Consider the following 17,123-nt stretch of genomic DNA (forward strand, 5'->3'; position numbering starts at 1 on the left):
TGGTGATTGTATCAGACTCTGACAAATAAAAATGGAAAGGGCTGTTGTGAACAGATATTTCAAGGAGAGGGATGACCATAGGGTGACATTAAAGAGCAGAGGAAATGTCCAGCTCAAAATTTCAAATCCTCTTCTACTCTTCATTTTACTTTGGGGATTGATGGTCCCCACAAGTATAGTAGTTTGCCAATTTTCTGTCCTCACAAAAATGTCTAAACATGTACACACACACACACACACACACACACACACACACACACACACACACACACACACACACACACACACACACACACACGTGTATAGATAGATGTGCTGTGGGGGAGATATCAGATTTTGTTAGAGGTCTGTCCACATTTTCAGTTGAGGTAAGCTGTACTGCATGATCCGAAATAGAAAGTAGAAAGGCACCACCAATTGTGGCCTTATATGTGAGTGAGCATTACAGTATTATATCAGTGACACTGTTTTATGGTGACTTGCACTGCCTTAAACTCAATTTGTATTTTTACAAGCGAACTGGATTTTGGTCCGTCTTTTTTACTGCTTTGCCTTTCTCAAAAGTAAATGTATACCAGAGTTGTATATATAGAGCAGTGCAGCTACAAATACTATCCTGAAAAAATATGTGATGTTATTATGGCAGTTGTTGAATATACCTATTAAAGTTTGGTAATAAGATTAATTTGGACATTTTAATATAAACACATATATACAGCTCTGTCTGAAGGAATATTTTTATAACTGTAAATAGATTGGATGTAAAAAGTCAATCTCAGGCATTATCAGTTTTTGACTGTGAATTTATGGTAATATTTAGCCTAAAATGTTTAACCTGCTAAAGATGCAAAATGGCACATTGTTCTACAGAGAATTTTTTAATTACCCACCCAAAGCACTGAATTCAATTGTTTCAAAAACTTCCATGGCAACACATGCTTAAAATCAAGCACCTAGGCATGCAGTCTTCTTCTCCAATCATTTATTGCAGAACGGGTCTCTCTCAGGAGCTCAGTGAATTCCGACATGGCAGCATTATAGAATACCACCTGTGCAACAAGTCCAGTAGTGAAAATTCCTTGTTACTAAATATTCTACATTCAACTGTTAGTGGTGTTATAATGAAGTGGAAGTGAATAGGAACCACAGCAACCAGCCGTGTATTGGTAAGCCACATAAATTGATAAAGCAGGGTCTCACATAGTGCACAGAGGTCACCAACTTTCTGGAGTCAGTCACTACAACACTCTAAACTTCATGTGGTCTTCAGATTAGCTCATGAACAGTGTTTAGAGAGCTTCATGGAATGGGTTTCCATGGCTACGCAGTTGCACTAAAGCCTTACATAACCAGGCACAATGCAATACATAAGATGCAGAAAAGCACACTGACACTGTGGCAGTATTCATGTTTTCTGGATAAGAGATGAATCGCGCCGATGTGAAGTTATTTTTCACGAAATGGCCTTGGCCCCTTAGTTCCGGTGAAATGTTTCAACACACCAAGACATTTTGGACAGTTTCATGCTCCTAGCTTTGTGGGAACAGTTTAGGGACAGCCCCTTCCTGGTCTAACATGATGGAGTGCCAGTGCACAAATTGGATGGGGGAATTTGGTGTGCAAGAACTTGACTGGCCTGCCAGAGTCCTGACCAAAACCTGATTAAACACCTTTGGAGTGAGTTAGACTGTGAACCAGGCCTTCTCATCCAACAACATTGTCTGACCTTACAAATATATTTCTGGAAGAATGGTTTTCTTTTAAAGGTTAACTTAACTCTGCCATCACTAATGCTGAACACAAGAAGGGAGAACACAAAGGGAAAAGTGCTGTCCTCATTTCACAGGACGATGTCCTGTAGGTATGAATCACGATTATTCTGAAGAAACTATCGTGTTAAAAATTGTATATGTGAATGTGACTTTTTTTAGAATAAAGAATAAATTAAACTCTTTACATTTCATGAAATCATAATGAAAGTGTTTATTGAATTAATACATCATACGTGGACAATTTAACAGTTAGTTCATATTTTATGAACACTGCCAAAAAGTTCCAAAAGAATGTGTCTTATTCAGCACTTTCACCCTGAAAAAAATAATGAAAGGTAAAATTATTCAACAAATATTATCAACATTGAAACAATTCATTCTACATTGTAAATATAGTATCTACACTCTCTTCAATTCACAGAAAATTATTAACATAAAGCTCTTATATCAAACAACTCCATTAAACAACGGTACATTTTTTCGTAAAACAAATTACATGAATTACCTTTCCAGCATCACGGCTCTTGGCTCTCAGTTTGTTGACCTGAGATTCAGCAATGTCAGCACGCTCCTGAGCTTCCTCCATCTCATGTTGGACCTTTCTCAGTCTGGACATGTGGGTGTTGGCCTGTTCCTCCTGTTCAGTGCAACAATATGTTTTATTTAAAAACATATCTGATCATATATGAGAGATATCTCAGTTATGAAGCTGTGAATTCCATATGTAAAAATCACAAAACATTTCACTCACAGCCTCCTCAGCCTGTCTCTTGTAAGCCTTGACTTTGAGCTGCAGCTTGTCCACCAGATCCTGAAGTCTGACCAAATTCTTCTTGTCCTCCTCAGTCTGCATAAACAACAAACTGTTACTGATGGCTGAAGAAGAAAGAATTTAGGAACTTAAATGTAATAGATGTTTAGGTAAATGTGTAATCACCTGGTAGGTGAGCTCCTTCACTCTCCTCTCATATTTGCGGACTCCTTTAACAGCATCAGCTCCACGTCTCTGCTCAGCTTCAACTTCAGTTTCTAGTTCACGGACCTTTAATGCCATGATAAGTAATCAGCTTTTAATAAATATTAAGAGTAGAAAGAAAATGGGTGGAGATCATGTGATGGCATCAAAGTGTTTATTTAATACTTGAATAATAACTATATATGCATATATATATGCAGTACATACCCTGGACTCCAGTTTCTGGAGCTGCTTCTTGCCACCCTTCATGGCGAGGTTCTCTGCCTCATCCAGACGGTGCTGCAGGTCCTTGACTGTGACCTCCAGGTTCTTCTTCATCCTCTCCAGGTGAGCACTGGTGTCCTGCTCCTTCTTCAGCTCCTCAGCCATCATGGCAGCCTGAAAGTATGGGTGGTGTTGGCATTATTGATCAAGCATGAACAAAAATTTTGAAAAGAAAAGAAGGCTTGTAAAGTACTAACTTACATCAGTGATAGCCTTTTTGGCCTTCTCCTCAGCATTTCTTGCTTCCTGAACTGCATCATCCACCTCACCCTGAACCTGGACAAGGTCAGCCTCCAGCTTCTTCTTGGTGTTCAAAAGACTGGTGTTCTGAATGAAAGAGAACAGTTTTAATGCTGTGATTCTCACTCTCTGATGTCTCAAAGTTCTTGTAAAGTAATGAATACCAACCTGAGAGTGAAGCAGTCCAACACGCTCGCTAGCATCAACCAACTCCTGCTCAGCTACTTTGCGTCCTCTCTCTGTCTGCTCCAGAGCGGCTCTCAGCTCCTCAATCTCAGCCACCATCAGACCATTTCTGCGCTCCACCATGGCGACCTGCTCCTTCATGTCTTCCTGTCCTCTGACTGCATCATCCAGGTGCAGCTGAGCATCCTGATGACAAACAAACAAAAGATATTATCATTGTTTGCTTGGAGGTTAATTAAAAATTCACACAAACACAAATGAACTACCAACTCACCTTGAGCTGTCCTTGGACATTCCTCAGTTGTTTCTGGGCCTCAGCAGCCTGTCTGTTGGCATGGCTCAACTGAATCTCCATCTCATTCAGGTCTCCCTCCATCTTCTTCTTGACTCTCAGGGCATCATTCCTGCTCCTGACCTCAGCATCAAGGGTGCTCTGCATGGAGTCAATCACCCTCTGGCTGTTCCTCTTGATCTGCTCCATCTCCTCATCCTTCTCTGACAGCTTCCTGTCAATCTCACCTTTTACCTGGTTTAGCTCAAGCTGAACACGAAGGATCTTGGCCTCCTCGTGTTCCAGAGTTCCCTTTAAATAAAGGTTTATTTCAACATAAACTGGAGAAGGGATAGTTTTAGAAATGTAATTACAAACAAAGTACATTTTTATAAAATACATTACCTCAGCTTCCTCCAGAGCTGTCTGAATTTCAGACTTCTCAGTCTCAACAGTCTTCTTGGCCTTTTCCAGCTCATGGATGCTCTTTCCAGTCTCACCAATCTGCTCAGTCAGATCTGAGATCTCCTCTACAGAGCAAACACAGCCAAGAGTTTTAGTACTTGGAGCTGATATATGCAAATGTTTTGGCCACAACAAAAGCTGTAAATGAATATAAACATTAGAATCATATCCATATGATCTATAGCAAGATAAGCGTACGCTGCAGGTTCTTGTTCTCTCTCTTCATGGTCTCAAGATGATCCAGAGCCTCTTCATATGAGTTCTTCATCTTGAACAACTCAGTGCTGAGAGAACGAGCCTCCTTTTGGGCTCCTTCCAGCTCTGCCTGGCTCTCCTCATACTTCTGCTTCCATTCTGCCAGGACCTAGATTAATTAAAAATTAATTAATTAAATAATTAGTTGTTGAAATGGGTGTAATTCTCCTTTGATGACAGAGGTTATGTTTAAAACTTTACCTTATCAAAGTTCCTCTGCTTCTTGTCAAGGTTGGCAGCCAGAGAATTAGCTCTCTCCACGTCAATCATGAGGTCCTCCACCTCACCCTGCAGCCTCTGCTTGGTCTTCTCCAGTGAGGCACACTTGGAGTTCACAGCCTCAATGGATTCCTCAGCCTCCTGCAGGCGCTGGGCAAGCTTTTTCCTGTTGTTAAAATAATTTTGTTTTGATTAAGTCTGAATTGGTTGGTTTTAAGTCTGAAAACCAATTTAAACAATGAAAGTATGGTGACTTACTTGGACTCCTCCAGCTCCTCAGTTCGCTGGATGGCATCAGTCTCATATTTGGATCGCCACTGAGCCACCTCACTGTTGGCCTTGGACATTCCTCGCTGCAGCTCAGCCTTGGCCTCCTGCTCCTCCTCAAACTGCTCTCTCAGCAGATCACAGTCATGACGTGCTGACTGAACAGCATGAGCCAGGGCATTCTTGGCCTGTTGAAGTAACAGTTGATTTCAGATTTCGATATTTTATTGTTGAAATCAATTTTAAAGTCTAATGCTGAGAGGATAACAGATTTAAGAGGTAAAACCTAAGAAAGAAATTAGAGGATTATCTGTCTCAGAGTTACTGAGTGTCTCTGTAACTGATTAAAACTTGTCTGTTTTTATTAGTAAGTGCTGAAATTTAAAAGAAGAGAGAAAATATTTCAGACCTTCACTTCCTCCTCAACGTGTCTCTTCAGTTCCTCAATCTGCTGAGTGAAGGCCTGCTTGCCCCTTGTGAGCTGAGAAACAAGAGCTTCTTTCTCCTCAAGCTGGCGACTGAACTCACCTGTAGTTAACACACATGTATTAAGCCCAGTTTGTTTCATTTCACCCACTGATTGGTTGTAGTTTTAGGTACCTGTAAATGACAAATTTCCAGACACAGACTGGTTCTTTGTTATACATCACTTACCATTCTCTGTTTGAAGTCTCGCCTTCTGGGCATTAATGTCATTCAGCTGACGAACATTCTCATCATTTTTGGCTTTGAGTTCACTTAGTTGATCCTCAAGAGTCCTGCACATTTTCTCCAAGTTGCCCTGTCACCAAGTAATGCCATATCCATGTTAACAGTTAATGAGCTGCTTTGGCGGTCCTGAAATGTAAAAAAGAAAAAATCTGTTCTCTATAAATACTGTCCGCACCTTTGCTTTAGCAACAGCCTCCATGTTGCTGGAGAGGTCATCAATCTCCATCTTGTACTCGCTCTTCTCTTTCTCCAGCTTCTGTTTGACACGCTGGAGGTTGTCGATCTGCTCTCCGAGCTCTGCGACAGTGTCAGCCTGCTTCTTACGGAGAGCTGCTGCAGTAGCTTCATGCTGCAGAGTTGATTCCTCAAGATCACGACGCAGTTTCTGGAACTCAGCCTCTCGCTTCTTGTTCATCTCAATCTGAGCAGCTGTTGCTCCACCAGCTTCCTCGAGCCTCTCGCTGATCTCTTCAAGCTCCCTGGAGAGGTCGGCTCTCTGCTTCTCTACCTTAGCCCGAGCTGCCCTCTCAGCCTCAATCTCCTCTTCCAGCTCCTCAATACGAGCCTAGTTTGAAATTATTTGGATTTATCGATTAGAACCTGAACTAAAGTAGGTTTTTGACTTATAATGAACAATATTCTTTATGAACACTGGTCATTAGTGTTACCTGAAGTTCTTTAATCTTCTTCTGAAGTTGAGCACCAAGGGATTGTTCATCTTCAATTTTGCTGAGAAGTTGGCTGATTTCAAAGTCCTTCCTTGGTGTGGAAGAAGTATGGTTTTACGATCATAGTCCATATGATTATTGCAATGCAGTGTGTGTAAAGAAAATTATTTACAAAAAAAGCCCTACTTCTTGATTTTCTCATCAGACTGCTGCTTGTCATTCTCCAGATCCATTATGGATTCCTGGGCCAGTTTCAGATCTCCCTCCAGCTTCCTCTTGGCTCTCTCAAGGTCCATGCGGAGCTTCTTCTCTTGCTCCAGTGAACCCTCAAGCTATAAAGTCATGTCAGTTGATTCAAGTGGTTGGAAAGACAATGATTCAGCACTAAAATTCTTTCCATAAAAAACAAAAACAAACACATCATTATTATAGTTTTCTTACATCATCAACTTGCTGTTCCAGCTTTGTTTTGGACTTGGTCAGAGTGTTGACTTTGTCCTCCTCTGCCTGGAGATCATCCAGTGTTTGCTGATGGGCCTCTTGTAAGGCTTTCTTCTCCTTAGTCAACTTGGCAATTGACTCATCTTGAGATGCCATCTCCTCTGTCAGGTTTTTCACCTGAAACAATGTGAATACATTAAGTTTAATTTTGTTTGAGATTTTGCAGATTATTTGAACGTTTAACATATATATTCAAAGAACAACATTATATGTTTTAATTGAACTAAGAATATAATCAAAATGAACTGAACCTTGTTTTCTGTGGCATGTTTCTCCTTCTCCACTTTGGCCAAGGTGAGCTCCAAGTCATCAATGTCCTTCTTCAGCTCAGAGCATTCATCCTCCAGCTTCCTCTTCTTAGCAGTCAGCTCAGCATTGATTTCCTCTTCATCCTCCAGTCTCTCACTTGTCTCTTTGAGTTTGGCCTCGAGCTGGATCTTGCTCTTAATGAGCCCCTCACACCTTTCTTCAGCATCAGAGAGATTGTCAACTTCCTATAATACATGTTGAACACACAAGTTAGATTATTTGTGAGTCACATTGTCCTAGTGTTTTCTTGATCGTACTTTTAGCTACACTTTTGTTTTAGCACATAAATAATCAGAGGATAAAATAAGCATGTGGCCTTTTCATATCTAAATTTAACATACATGAACTACAGGTGTAATATATACTTTTCTCTACTACTTACTGCAGACACTTGAAGTTGCAGGTCATTCTTCTCCTGCAGCAGGCCGACCATCTTCTCTTCGAGTTCCTTCTTCTTAGCCAGAGCAGTAGCCAGGTCTGTCTTCATCTTCTCATAGTTCTCCTTCATGTTCTGCAACTCCTTCTCAGTCTCAGCACTCTTCAGAAGAGGCTTGATCTTGAAGTATACTTTCAGCCATGGCCAGTTCTTGACATTCATGAAAGAACGGATGTTGTACTGGATGGTGTAGATAGATTCTCTAAAAACCAAACATGAGAGTGTTACTTTTAGTGTCGTAGGATCTTAATATGAGGAAGGAAATAAAAAAGAGAATACAATAGAGTTTAGTATGACAATGTTACCTCCTCTCCATCATCTTCACAAACTCTTTCCTCATGACATATCCTCTGCAGAGAGCCTGAGTCATGGTCACCAGCTCAGCCAGTTTCTCATCTCTCATCTCCTCAAGAGTGCCCAGCAGACCAGCTTTGAAGAACACCTATTTAATCATTGAAAACACAAGTACAAGTACAAATGGACAGTGTTTTGTTAATGTCTATTAATATAATGAAGTGTACCTTTGTGTGCCCAAACATGTACTGTGTGTGATCCACATCAATGGAGCCAAGCAGCTTCTCTGAAGCTTTCTTGTTGTCAATGAACTGTCCCTCAGGGATGACACTGGCATTCAACACTTTGTATCTTCAAGAGAGAATCAGGTTGTTACTTAGATTTTTCTTCCATCATATTCAAGTTTGTCCTTTACAACAACCATGAATTCATTTTTCCTTTCCAATATTGTAATGTGCTGTCACCTCTGCTTGAAGTCACCATAGAGGATTCTGCTGGGGAAACCCTTTCTGCAGATTCTGATGCCCTCCAGTACACCGTTACACCTCAGCTGGTGGATGACCAGGAAGTTCTCCATAAGGCCTGAGAGTCAGAAATGCATAATGTTTCAAATCTTTTCTATATTCTTACTGTCATTTTTGCAGTTAATATTACTGTGGGGTACCTGGGGTCTTTGTCTCATTGGGAATCAGGCAACGGACAAAGTGAGGATGAGTGCTTCTTAAGTTGGTCATCAGCTTGGCCAGATTCTCCTGTAGATCAGCATCATTAGATAATAGGTTAATACTATTTAAAAATTAGAATTTAATTTATATATATATATATATATGAAAATCTATACATACTCTGAAAAGAGCAGACACAGTCTGGAAGGAACCACCCTTCTTCTTACCACCCTTCTTGCCACCACCAGCAGCCTCTGTTTTCATAAACAGTAAATTTCATTATTGGAATTGGAAAAAATATTTTTCACAGTATAAATTTATCCTGCAGTATGCACATTGTAGCTATCTGTACTGGACATGGCAGTTTGTGAGCAGTTTTTTTTCTTACCTTCAGCTCCAGCATGGGCTGCGTAAAGGAAGCACATTAGTTTGTTTGCAGACTTCTGGTAGAGCTGAACAACTGAGTCATTCAGTGGGTCCTTGTTCTTGTCCAGCCAGCCAGTGATATTGTAGTCCACTGTACCAGCATAGTGAACCAGGGAGAAGTGTGCCTCAGCCTTGCCCTTTCCAGGCTTTGGTTTCTCAAATGCTTTGGTCTTGCCAAGATGCTGATCGTGCAGCTTGTTCTTGAAAGTTGTGTCAGAGGCCTTGGGGAACATGCACTCCTCTTCAAGGATGGAGAAGATGCCCATTGGCTGAGAAAATATCATAAATTATATTAAAATTTCAAGGGAGGTAACATATGCAACCACATGTACATTTCTTCCATAGTAGCTGTTTACCTTCTCAATAAGCTCAATGCAGGCAGCCAAGTCCATACCAAAGTCAATGAACTCCCATATAATGCCTTCTTTCTTGTACTCCTCTTGCTCCAGGACAAACATGTGATGGTTGAAAAACTGTTGCAGTTTCTCATTGGTGAAGTTGATGCAGAGTTGCTCCAAGCTGTTGAACTGTAATAGTACAAACATGTCTAACTTCATGGCAATAAAGTCTTTAAAGTTTAAGAAATGTGTTGAAATGTTTCAAGTGCTCACATCAAAGATCTCAAACCCAGCGATATCCAGCACTCCAATGAAGAACTGTCTGGGCTGCTTTGTGTCCAGCATCTCATTGATACGGATAACCATCCACAAGAACATTTTCTCATAGATAGATTTGCACAGAGCCGAGACAGCATTGTTGACCTGGCAAACAAGAATTTATAATTATACAAAACCATATGAATACAGCTATAATGTTTATAATTATAATATGATTATACAAGTCTCCCTTTTATGAATTACCTGTGGGACGGTCTGACCTTTGGTCACCATCTCATTGCCAACCTTGACTCTTGGGTAGCACAAAGCTTTCAGCATATCAGCCGAGTTCAGGCCCAATAGGTACGCAATCTTGTCAGCCACTGTTGGATTAAAACAAATCATTATAATACCTAATAAATACAAATACTTCAAACATTTCTCCATTATAGAAATATTTCACAATACCCTCGGTGCCATCAGGTTCAGCCTGCTCTTCACGCTGCTTCTGCTTGAATTTCATGTTGCCATGATGCATCACAGCACCAGTCAGCTTGTAGATGCTTAACTTCTCTTCAGCAGTAAAGCCCAAGATGTCAATAGCAGTCTGTAAGAAAAAAATGAAATCAGCTATCAATAAATAAAACAAAAGAAGATATTTATGGTTAAGTATAAGATTCTGTGTCAAATGTGATTTTACATCTGTTGCAATGAACTCCTCCACATCATCGATGCTCTTGACAGTGATTTCACCCTGACTGACCATTGGATAGTCATAAGGGTTAGTTGTAATCAGAAGAGCCTCTGAAAGGAGAAATGAAGTTAACTTGTTTTTTGCTTAGAATGTGATTTTAATGGTTTTAAATTTTAAATTTAGGTGTCCTGTCAACATACCCAGAAGCTCAGGCTTGTGGCCTGTCATCAGCTGATAGAAGATATGGTAGCTCCTCTCAGCAGACAACTGGAAGGTGACACGGGACTTCTCCAGCAGATCTAAGGACAACAGATTAATTTTGACACTGTAGACATGAGACATCACAGTCAAAACTGCAAAATGGATCATGCATGCATTCATTTCCTTGGCTGTCATTGGGCGTGTTTGAAACTTTTTTCAGTTCTGTTGCTTTACTTATAACGTGCTTCACAGTATACCTTATTATACTTTAAATGTTTTTGCAATATGTTCCTACTTACACACATGATAACTACTGGGTTACAGTATATAACTTATATATATAGCGTAACCACACTGTTCATGCATCCGTGTGTTCCACCACAACAGACAATATTACTTCTTCTGAAATTAAGTGACTCATCTCTTTATGTGCTGTAAAATAACTAAACAGATCTGTTACATAATATTTAGGGTTTTTTTTGGTTGGTTTGGGGGGGGGGGGGGGGGGGCATTCTGGACTTATCAGTTTGATTCTCATTCCCCAGAGCTTGAATACATTTAAGTGACTAATTAAATATAATTTCTATCACAGATAATGGTAATTTACACTGTGGTTCAAACTTACATGTTTCAATATCAGCTGAAGACAGCTTGCCAGATGTGCCAAAGTGAATCCTGATGAATTTACCCTACACGGGTAGATCTTTATTAATATTGCCTTTCATGAGAGCAAGTAGTAAAAAGCTCATTTACATTAACTCGTTTTAATCACTTACAAAACGAGAGGAGTTGTCATTCCTCACAGTCTTGGCATTACCGTAGGCCTCCAACAGAGGGTTGGCAGCAACAATCTGATCCTCAAGAGAGCCCTGCAAGAATATATTGTTTTTATGTGAGCTGATCTTCCAAAATTGATTTTCTTTTTCTGTCACAAAGACGTTGATGCAGAATAAAAAATCTACCTGCATTTTGCCAGCTGCTGGCTCAGCCTTCTTAGCTCCAAGAGCTGCAATTGTTGCAAAGTACTGGATGACACGTTTGGTGTTGACAGTCTTTCCTGCACCGGATTCTCCACTGGGGTTTATGGGACACATTGTTAAAATGCCTTTATATCGTTTTTATATATTTTGCATACAGTTTTTATTATACTCACGTAATCAGGACAGACTGGTTCTCACGATCTAAAAGAAAAACATATAAGCATGTCTTGAATAATCTTAGGATTCATTTATTTCCAATCACTTATAAGTAGCTATGTTCTAAGAAAAAAATTTTTTCACACAATGATTAATGGTCATCTCTTTAAGTAGAAGTCCTAAATGCATTTAAAGTCTTTAATAGAGAATTGAGCTTACCAGTGAGCATAAACTGATAGGCATTGTCAGAGATGGAGAAGATGTGGGGTGGAGCCTCAATCCTCTTCTTTCCTCTGTATGCTCCTACACATGTAGCATCATATACAGGAAGCCACTTGTAGGGATTGACGACAACGCAGAACAACCCAGAGTAGGTCTGTATCATAGACAATAAATATCATTTAAACATTTACAGATCAGCATGATACTTTCCTCTCACACACAGCAATGTGAAAACTTACGTAGATCATCCATGATGCATAACGCTCTTTGAGGTTAAACAACACAGATGGCTCATTAAGGTGGGTCATCATGGCCATGTCCTCCATCTTATCAAACTTTGGAGGGTTTCTAGGGTGGATTTCATCCTCCTTTACAGTGACCGTCTGAATAGAAAATTAAGATCACTTAGAAAAAATCAGCTTTCAAAGTTTGGCACTATATATTTGACAAATAGATAAAGTACATTGATAATTCATCTACCTTTCCGTCGTCTGTCTCAACAGTGGCTTTACCACCCTCCTTCTTGGTAAGTTTCCCCTTGACATACATCTCATCAGGAACAGTCACAAAGAAGGCCGTCTTGGCATCAAATGGAGCAGCCTGGGCCTCAATCCTCTCCTTTTCTGGCTTGCGTAGGTAAATGGCCGCCGCGCCATACTGCGCCATCTCCGCGTCTGTGCTCATGGTGGCACTTTACTAAAGACTGAAAATATGATGGATTGACACATAAATCATTTACTGTACTTATTATACAAACCATAATTAACATCCATTCTTTTTGATTCGTGGATTTTACCTCAGCTGATGCAAACAGAAATTCCTTGGTATCCTGTGTATGTCAAGGTGCTATAAAATAAGTAAACGTATATCAATGGACATTTTACTCTTCAGTTTAAGAATCCATTCAAAAGGTAAAATTTTCAGTGTCAAAAAAAAATGTAATAACTGAACACTTAAAAATGGAAAATATAAACTTAATGAGAGCATATAATACACAGTAGATAAAACATGGTAGCTGAATCCTTTACTGTACTCACCCGTCTTAGATGCCCGTCAGTTAGAGCAAATGTCCAGAGCTGCTGCTTTTATAGACAACGGCTCTGCTTCCTCAGCATTTACACTCTCCTTAGTTTGGTCATGAATGTCTGACACCTTGCTTCTTGATACTGATATGGTCAAAAATAAATGAATTGTTTTGATCCATTTTCCACATATGTAATCCCTCTTTTCTAATACAACATACTTTCAAATATAAACAATTCAGCTGTATTCCTTAGTGAAAAAAATATTGCCAATGTATTGTGGTTTATTTGGTATATTTATTTAAGTGATTATGCTCCGAAATATGGAAAATGTAAGAAATGTTAACAATATAGTTAGTGGTAAATTAAAATAGTGCTCTGCATGGTTTTGGGATTATTCATTCTAATAACTTTTGAAGATAAATGGATATTAATTTGATACAGTTTATAGTAAGCTTATCTGTGTGTCCAACTATCTTTGATATTTTGATAGCCAGTTTTAAACTTCTAGTGCCACTGGTGTATAATTACAGGACATAAAAATCATCAGACTTTCTGTGTGTTATATATAGCTACCGGGAACATAATATTAAAAAATTTATTACTATAAAATAATTTGTTATAAATACATTTAATTTCTGTGTGGATAGAAGTGAACGTACAGCTTTTAGCTTACAATTTTGATAAACTAATTAAATGATATATTCTTACAGGAAGGGAAAATCTGGGATCATAGAAAGGATTAGCTTTTATTTCTAAAGCTTGCTCAGACTTGACTTAATGTTTGCTATCTTTCTAGCAGAACATGAGATACTATCATGGTCAAAAATAAATCCAGCAAAGGACAGGAGGAGTGGTTTGTGGTTGGCACAAAAGACAGATATATTTATTTTTCAACAACACAGAAGTACCCACAAGTACCTATACCTATTGGTAAGGTAAGTCCATGGTCAAATATCAAATGCAGTATGTTGTGTGTTTTCACTGTAATTCCAAGGGCCAGTAGAATTGCAACAAAACTGCAGAGCAGACACACAGCATTACAACCAAAAATGGAAACACTTTTTGATCTGCTTTTTATTTAGCCCAGTGCTTTGCTAGGTGTACAGTATTAAGTGTCTTACTTCTTACTTACTAATATCTTAATACTTTTGTGAAAATACTATCGTAGTCCATATCGAGTCATAGATGAGTTTCTTTTGCTTGGACTTCTATCTGGACGAGTGCACTGAAATTTCTTAATTACAATGGAGCTACTAACTCTCTCTCATTAGAGAGAGCTAGTGATGAGTACTGTCTGATCACTTAGACATCTATGGATGCCACTAACATGCACAAAATCCCCCAATTTAATTGACAGTTCTACACATGAAGTCTCTGTGATCCCTTCACCATTCACAAAGCCTTAAACTCTAATGAGACAAGGATAAGATCCCTTTACTATGATGAATGACAAATCAAGTACTCTGCCCAAACGAAAGGTCTGACAACATTATCCGTGGCTTCTCCAGAACCTTTCACACATGTCTCAAGTGCTCAGGATGAAGTCATTTGCAAAAAGCACAGAGTGTCAAATGGTGGGCATCATCCTCAGCCTCTCTGGTAGGGTCTATGCCAGCATGCTGCAGAGTGTGTCTTTTAGTTGAACCTTTAATTAAGGAGGAACAATGCAGTTTTTATCCTAGTCATGGAACACTGGACCTGGTACTTCTTGCTATTCCTTTTATCCACTTCACTTCATTATTATTTTCTTTTGTCACACCTTGCTATCCTGTTGTAGAGGTGAATAAAGTGTCAGGCAGGAACATGAGTTTGAACCTGGAAATCAAAAGGATGATTCTGAATGTTGTCAGTACATATGCCCCACAAGTTGGATGTCAGTTAGAAAAGAAAAAGAATTCTGGAGTAAGTTGGGTAAAGTGGTAGAGAGTGTTCCTGGGGAGAGAGTGGTGATTGTATCAGACTCTGACAAATAAAAATGGAAAGGGCTGTTGTGAACAGATATTTCAAGGAGAGGGATGACCATAGGGTGACATTAAAGAGCAGAGGAAATGTCCAGCTCAAAATTTCAAATCCTCTTCTACTCTTCATTTTACTTTGGGGATTGATGGTCCCCACAAGTATAGTAGTATGCCAATTTTCTGTCCTCACAAAAATGTCTAAACATGTACACACACACATACACACACACACACACACACACACACACACACACACACACACACACACACACACACACACACACACACGCGTGTATAGATAGATGTGCTGTGGGGGAGATATCAGATTTTGTTAGAGGTCTGTCCACATTTTCAGTTGAGGTAAGCTGTACTGCATGATCCGAAACAGAAAGTAGAAAGGCACCGCCAATTGTGGCCTTATATGTGAGTGAGCATTACAGTATTATATCAGTGACACTGTTTTATGGTGACTTGCACTGCCTTAAACTCAATTTGTATTTTTACAAGCGAACTGGATTTTGGTCCGTCTTTTTTACTGCTTTGCCTTTCTCAAAAGTAAATGTATACCAGAGTTGTATATATAGAGCAGTGCAGCTACAAATACTATCCTGAAAAAATATGTGATGTTATTATGGCAGTTGTTGAATATACCTATTAAAGTTTGGTAATAAGATTAATTTGGACATTTTAATATAAACACATATATACAGCTCTGTCTGAAGGAATATTTTTATAACTGTAAATAGATTGGATGTAAAAAGTCAATCTCAGGCATTATCAGTTTTTGACTGTGAATTTATGGTAATATTTAGCCTAAAATGTTTAACCTGCTAAAGATGCAAAATGGCACATTGTTCTACAGAGAATTTTTTAATTACCCACCCAAAGCACTGAATTCAATTGTTTCAAAAACTTCCATGGCAACACATGCTTAAAATCAAGCACCTAGGCATGCAGTCTTCTTCTCCAATCATTTATTGCAGAACGGGTCTCTCTCAGGAGCTCAGTGAATTCCGACATGGCAGCATTATAGAATACCACCTGTGCAACAAGTCCAGTAGTGAAAATTCCTTGTTACTAAATATTCTACATTCAACTGTTAGTGGTGTTATAATGAAGTGGAAGTGAATAGGAACCACAGCAACCAGCCGTGTATTGGTAAGCCACATAAATTGATAAAGCAGGGTCTCACATAGTGCACAGAGGTCACCAACTTTCTGGAGTCAGTCACTACAACACTCTAAACTTCATGTGGTCTTCAGATTAGCTCATGAACAGTGTTTATAGAGCTTCATGGAATGGGTTTCCATGGCTACGCAGTTGCACTAAAGCCTTACATAACCAGGCACAATGCAATACATAAGATGCAGAAAAGCACACTGACACTGTGGCAGTATTCATGTTTTCTGGATAAGAGATGAATCGCGCCGATGTGAAGTTATTTTTCACGAAATGGCCTTGGCCCCTTAGTTCCGGTGAAATGTTTCAACACACCAAGACATTTTGGACAGTTTCATGCTCCTAGCTTTGTGGGAACAGTTTAGGGACAGCCCCTTCCTGGTCTAACATGATGGAGTGCCAGTGCACAAATTGGATGGGGGAATTTGGTGTGCAAGAACTTGACTGGCCTGCCAGAGTCCTGACCAAAACCTGATTAAACACCTTTGGAGTGAGTTAGACTGTGAACCAGGCCTTCTCATCCAACAACATTGTCTGACCTTACAAATATATTTCTGGAAGAATGGTTTTCTTTTAAAGGTTAACTTAACTCTGCCATCACTAATGCTGAACACAAGAAGGGAGAACACAAAGGGAAAAGTGCTGTCCTCATTTCACAGGACGATGTCCTGTAGGTATGAATCACGATTATTCTGAAGAAACTATCGTGTTAAAAATTGTATATGTGAATGTGACTTTTTTTAGAATAAAGAATAAATTAAACTCTTTACATTTCATGAAATCATAATGAAAGTGTTTATTGAATTAATACATCATACGTGGACAATTTAACAGTTAGTTCATATTTTATGAACACTGCCAAAAAGTTCCAAAAGAATGTGTCTTATTCAGCACTTTCACCCTGAAAAAAATAATGAAAGGTAAAATTATTCAACAAATATTATCAACATTGAAACAATTCATTCTACATTGTAAATATAGTATCTACACTCTCTTCAATTCACAGAAAATTATTAACATAAAGCTCTTATATCAAACAACTCCATTAAACAACGGTACATTTTTTCGTAAAACAAATTACATGAATTACCTTTCCAGCATCACGGCTCTTGGCTCTCAGTTTGTTGACCTGAGATTCAGCAATGTCAGCACGCTCCTGAGCTTCCTCCATCTCATGTTGGACCTTT

The 17,123-nt window shown here is 39.2% G+C and overlaps 1 protein-coding gene across 1 annotated transcript; it reads right to left on the reverse strand.

Annotated features, from left to right (window-relative positions):
- Positions 1-1,968: 1,968 nt before the first annotated feature.
- On the reverse strand, positions 1,969-12,620 carry LOC146576345 (myosin heavy chain, fast skeletal muscle-like). The gene is made up of 40 exons (XM_085271547.1): positions 12,571-12,620; positions 12,255-12,477; positions 12,014-12,157; positions 11,772-11,928; positions 11,570-11,597; positions 11,379-11,490; positions 11,193-11,285; positions 11,042-11,105; positions 10,416-10,514; positions 10,222-10,325; positions 9,990-10,128; positions 9,786-9,904; positions 9,537-9,686; positions 9,282-9,452; positions 8,888-9,194; positions 8,680-8,753; positions 8,499-8,586; positions 8,299-8,416; positions 8,062-8,185; positions 7,846-7,982; positions 7,487-7,742; positions 7,047-7,289; positions 6,736-6,912; positions 6,481-6,626; positions 6,295-6,385; positions 5,802-6,191; positions 5,570-5,696; positions 5,325-5,443; positions 4,907-5,103; positions 4,631-4,814; positions 4,373-4,538; positions 4,115-4,239; positions 3,713-4,021; positions 3,421-3,624; positions 3,214-3,339; positions 2,956-3,126; positions 2,710-2,814; positions 2,524-2,619; positions 2,278-2,409; positions 1,969-2,088 (listed from the first exon to the last, which is right to left on the reverse strand). The coding sequence occupies exons 2-40, from the start codon at positions 12,456-12,458 to the stop codon at positions 2,071-2,073; spliced, it is 5,814 nt and encodes a 1,937-aa protein (XP_085127673.1). The 5' UTR covers positions 12,459-12,477; positions 12,571-12,620; the 3' UTR covers positions 1,969-2,070.
- Between the last annotated feature and the right edge of the window lie 4,503 nt (positions 12,621-17,123).

Source organism: Mchenga conophoros, linkage group LG4, assembly GCF_057382185.1.
Source record: "Mchenga conophoros isolate Kocher_MC1m ecotype Shallow Benthic linkage group LG4, M_conophoros_male_GT1.1, whole genome shotgun sequence".
NCBI classification, from domain to species: Eukaryota; Metazoa; Chordata; class Actinopteri; order Cichliformes; family Cichlidae; genus Mchenga; species Mchenga conophoros.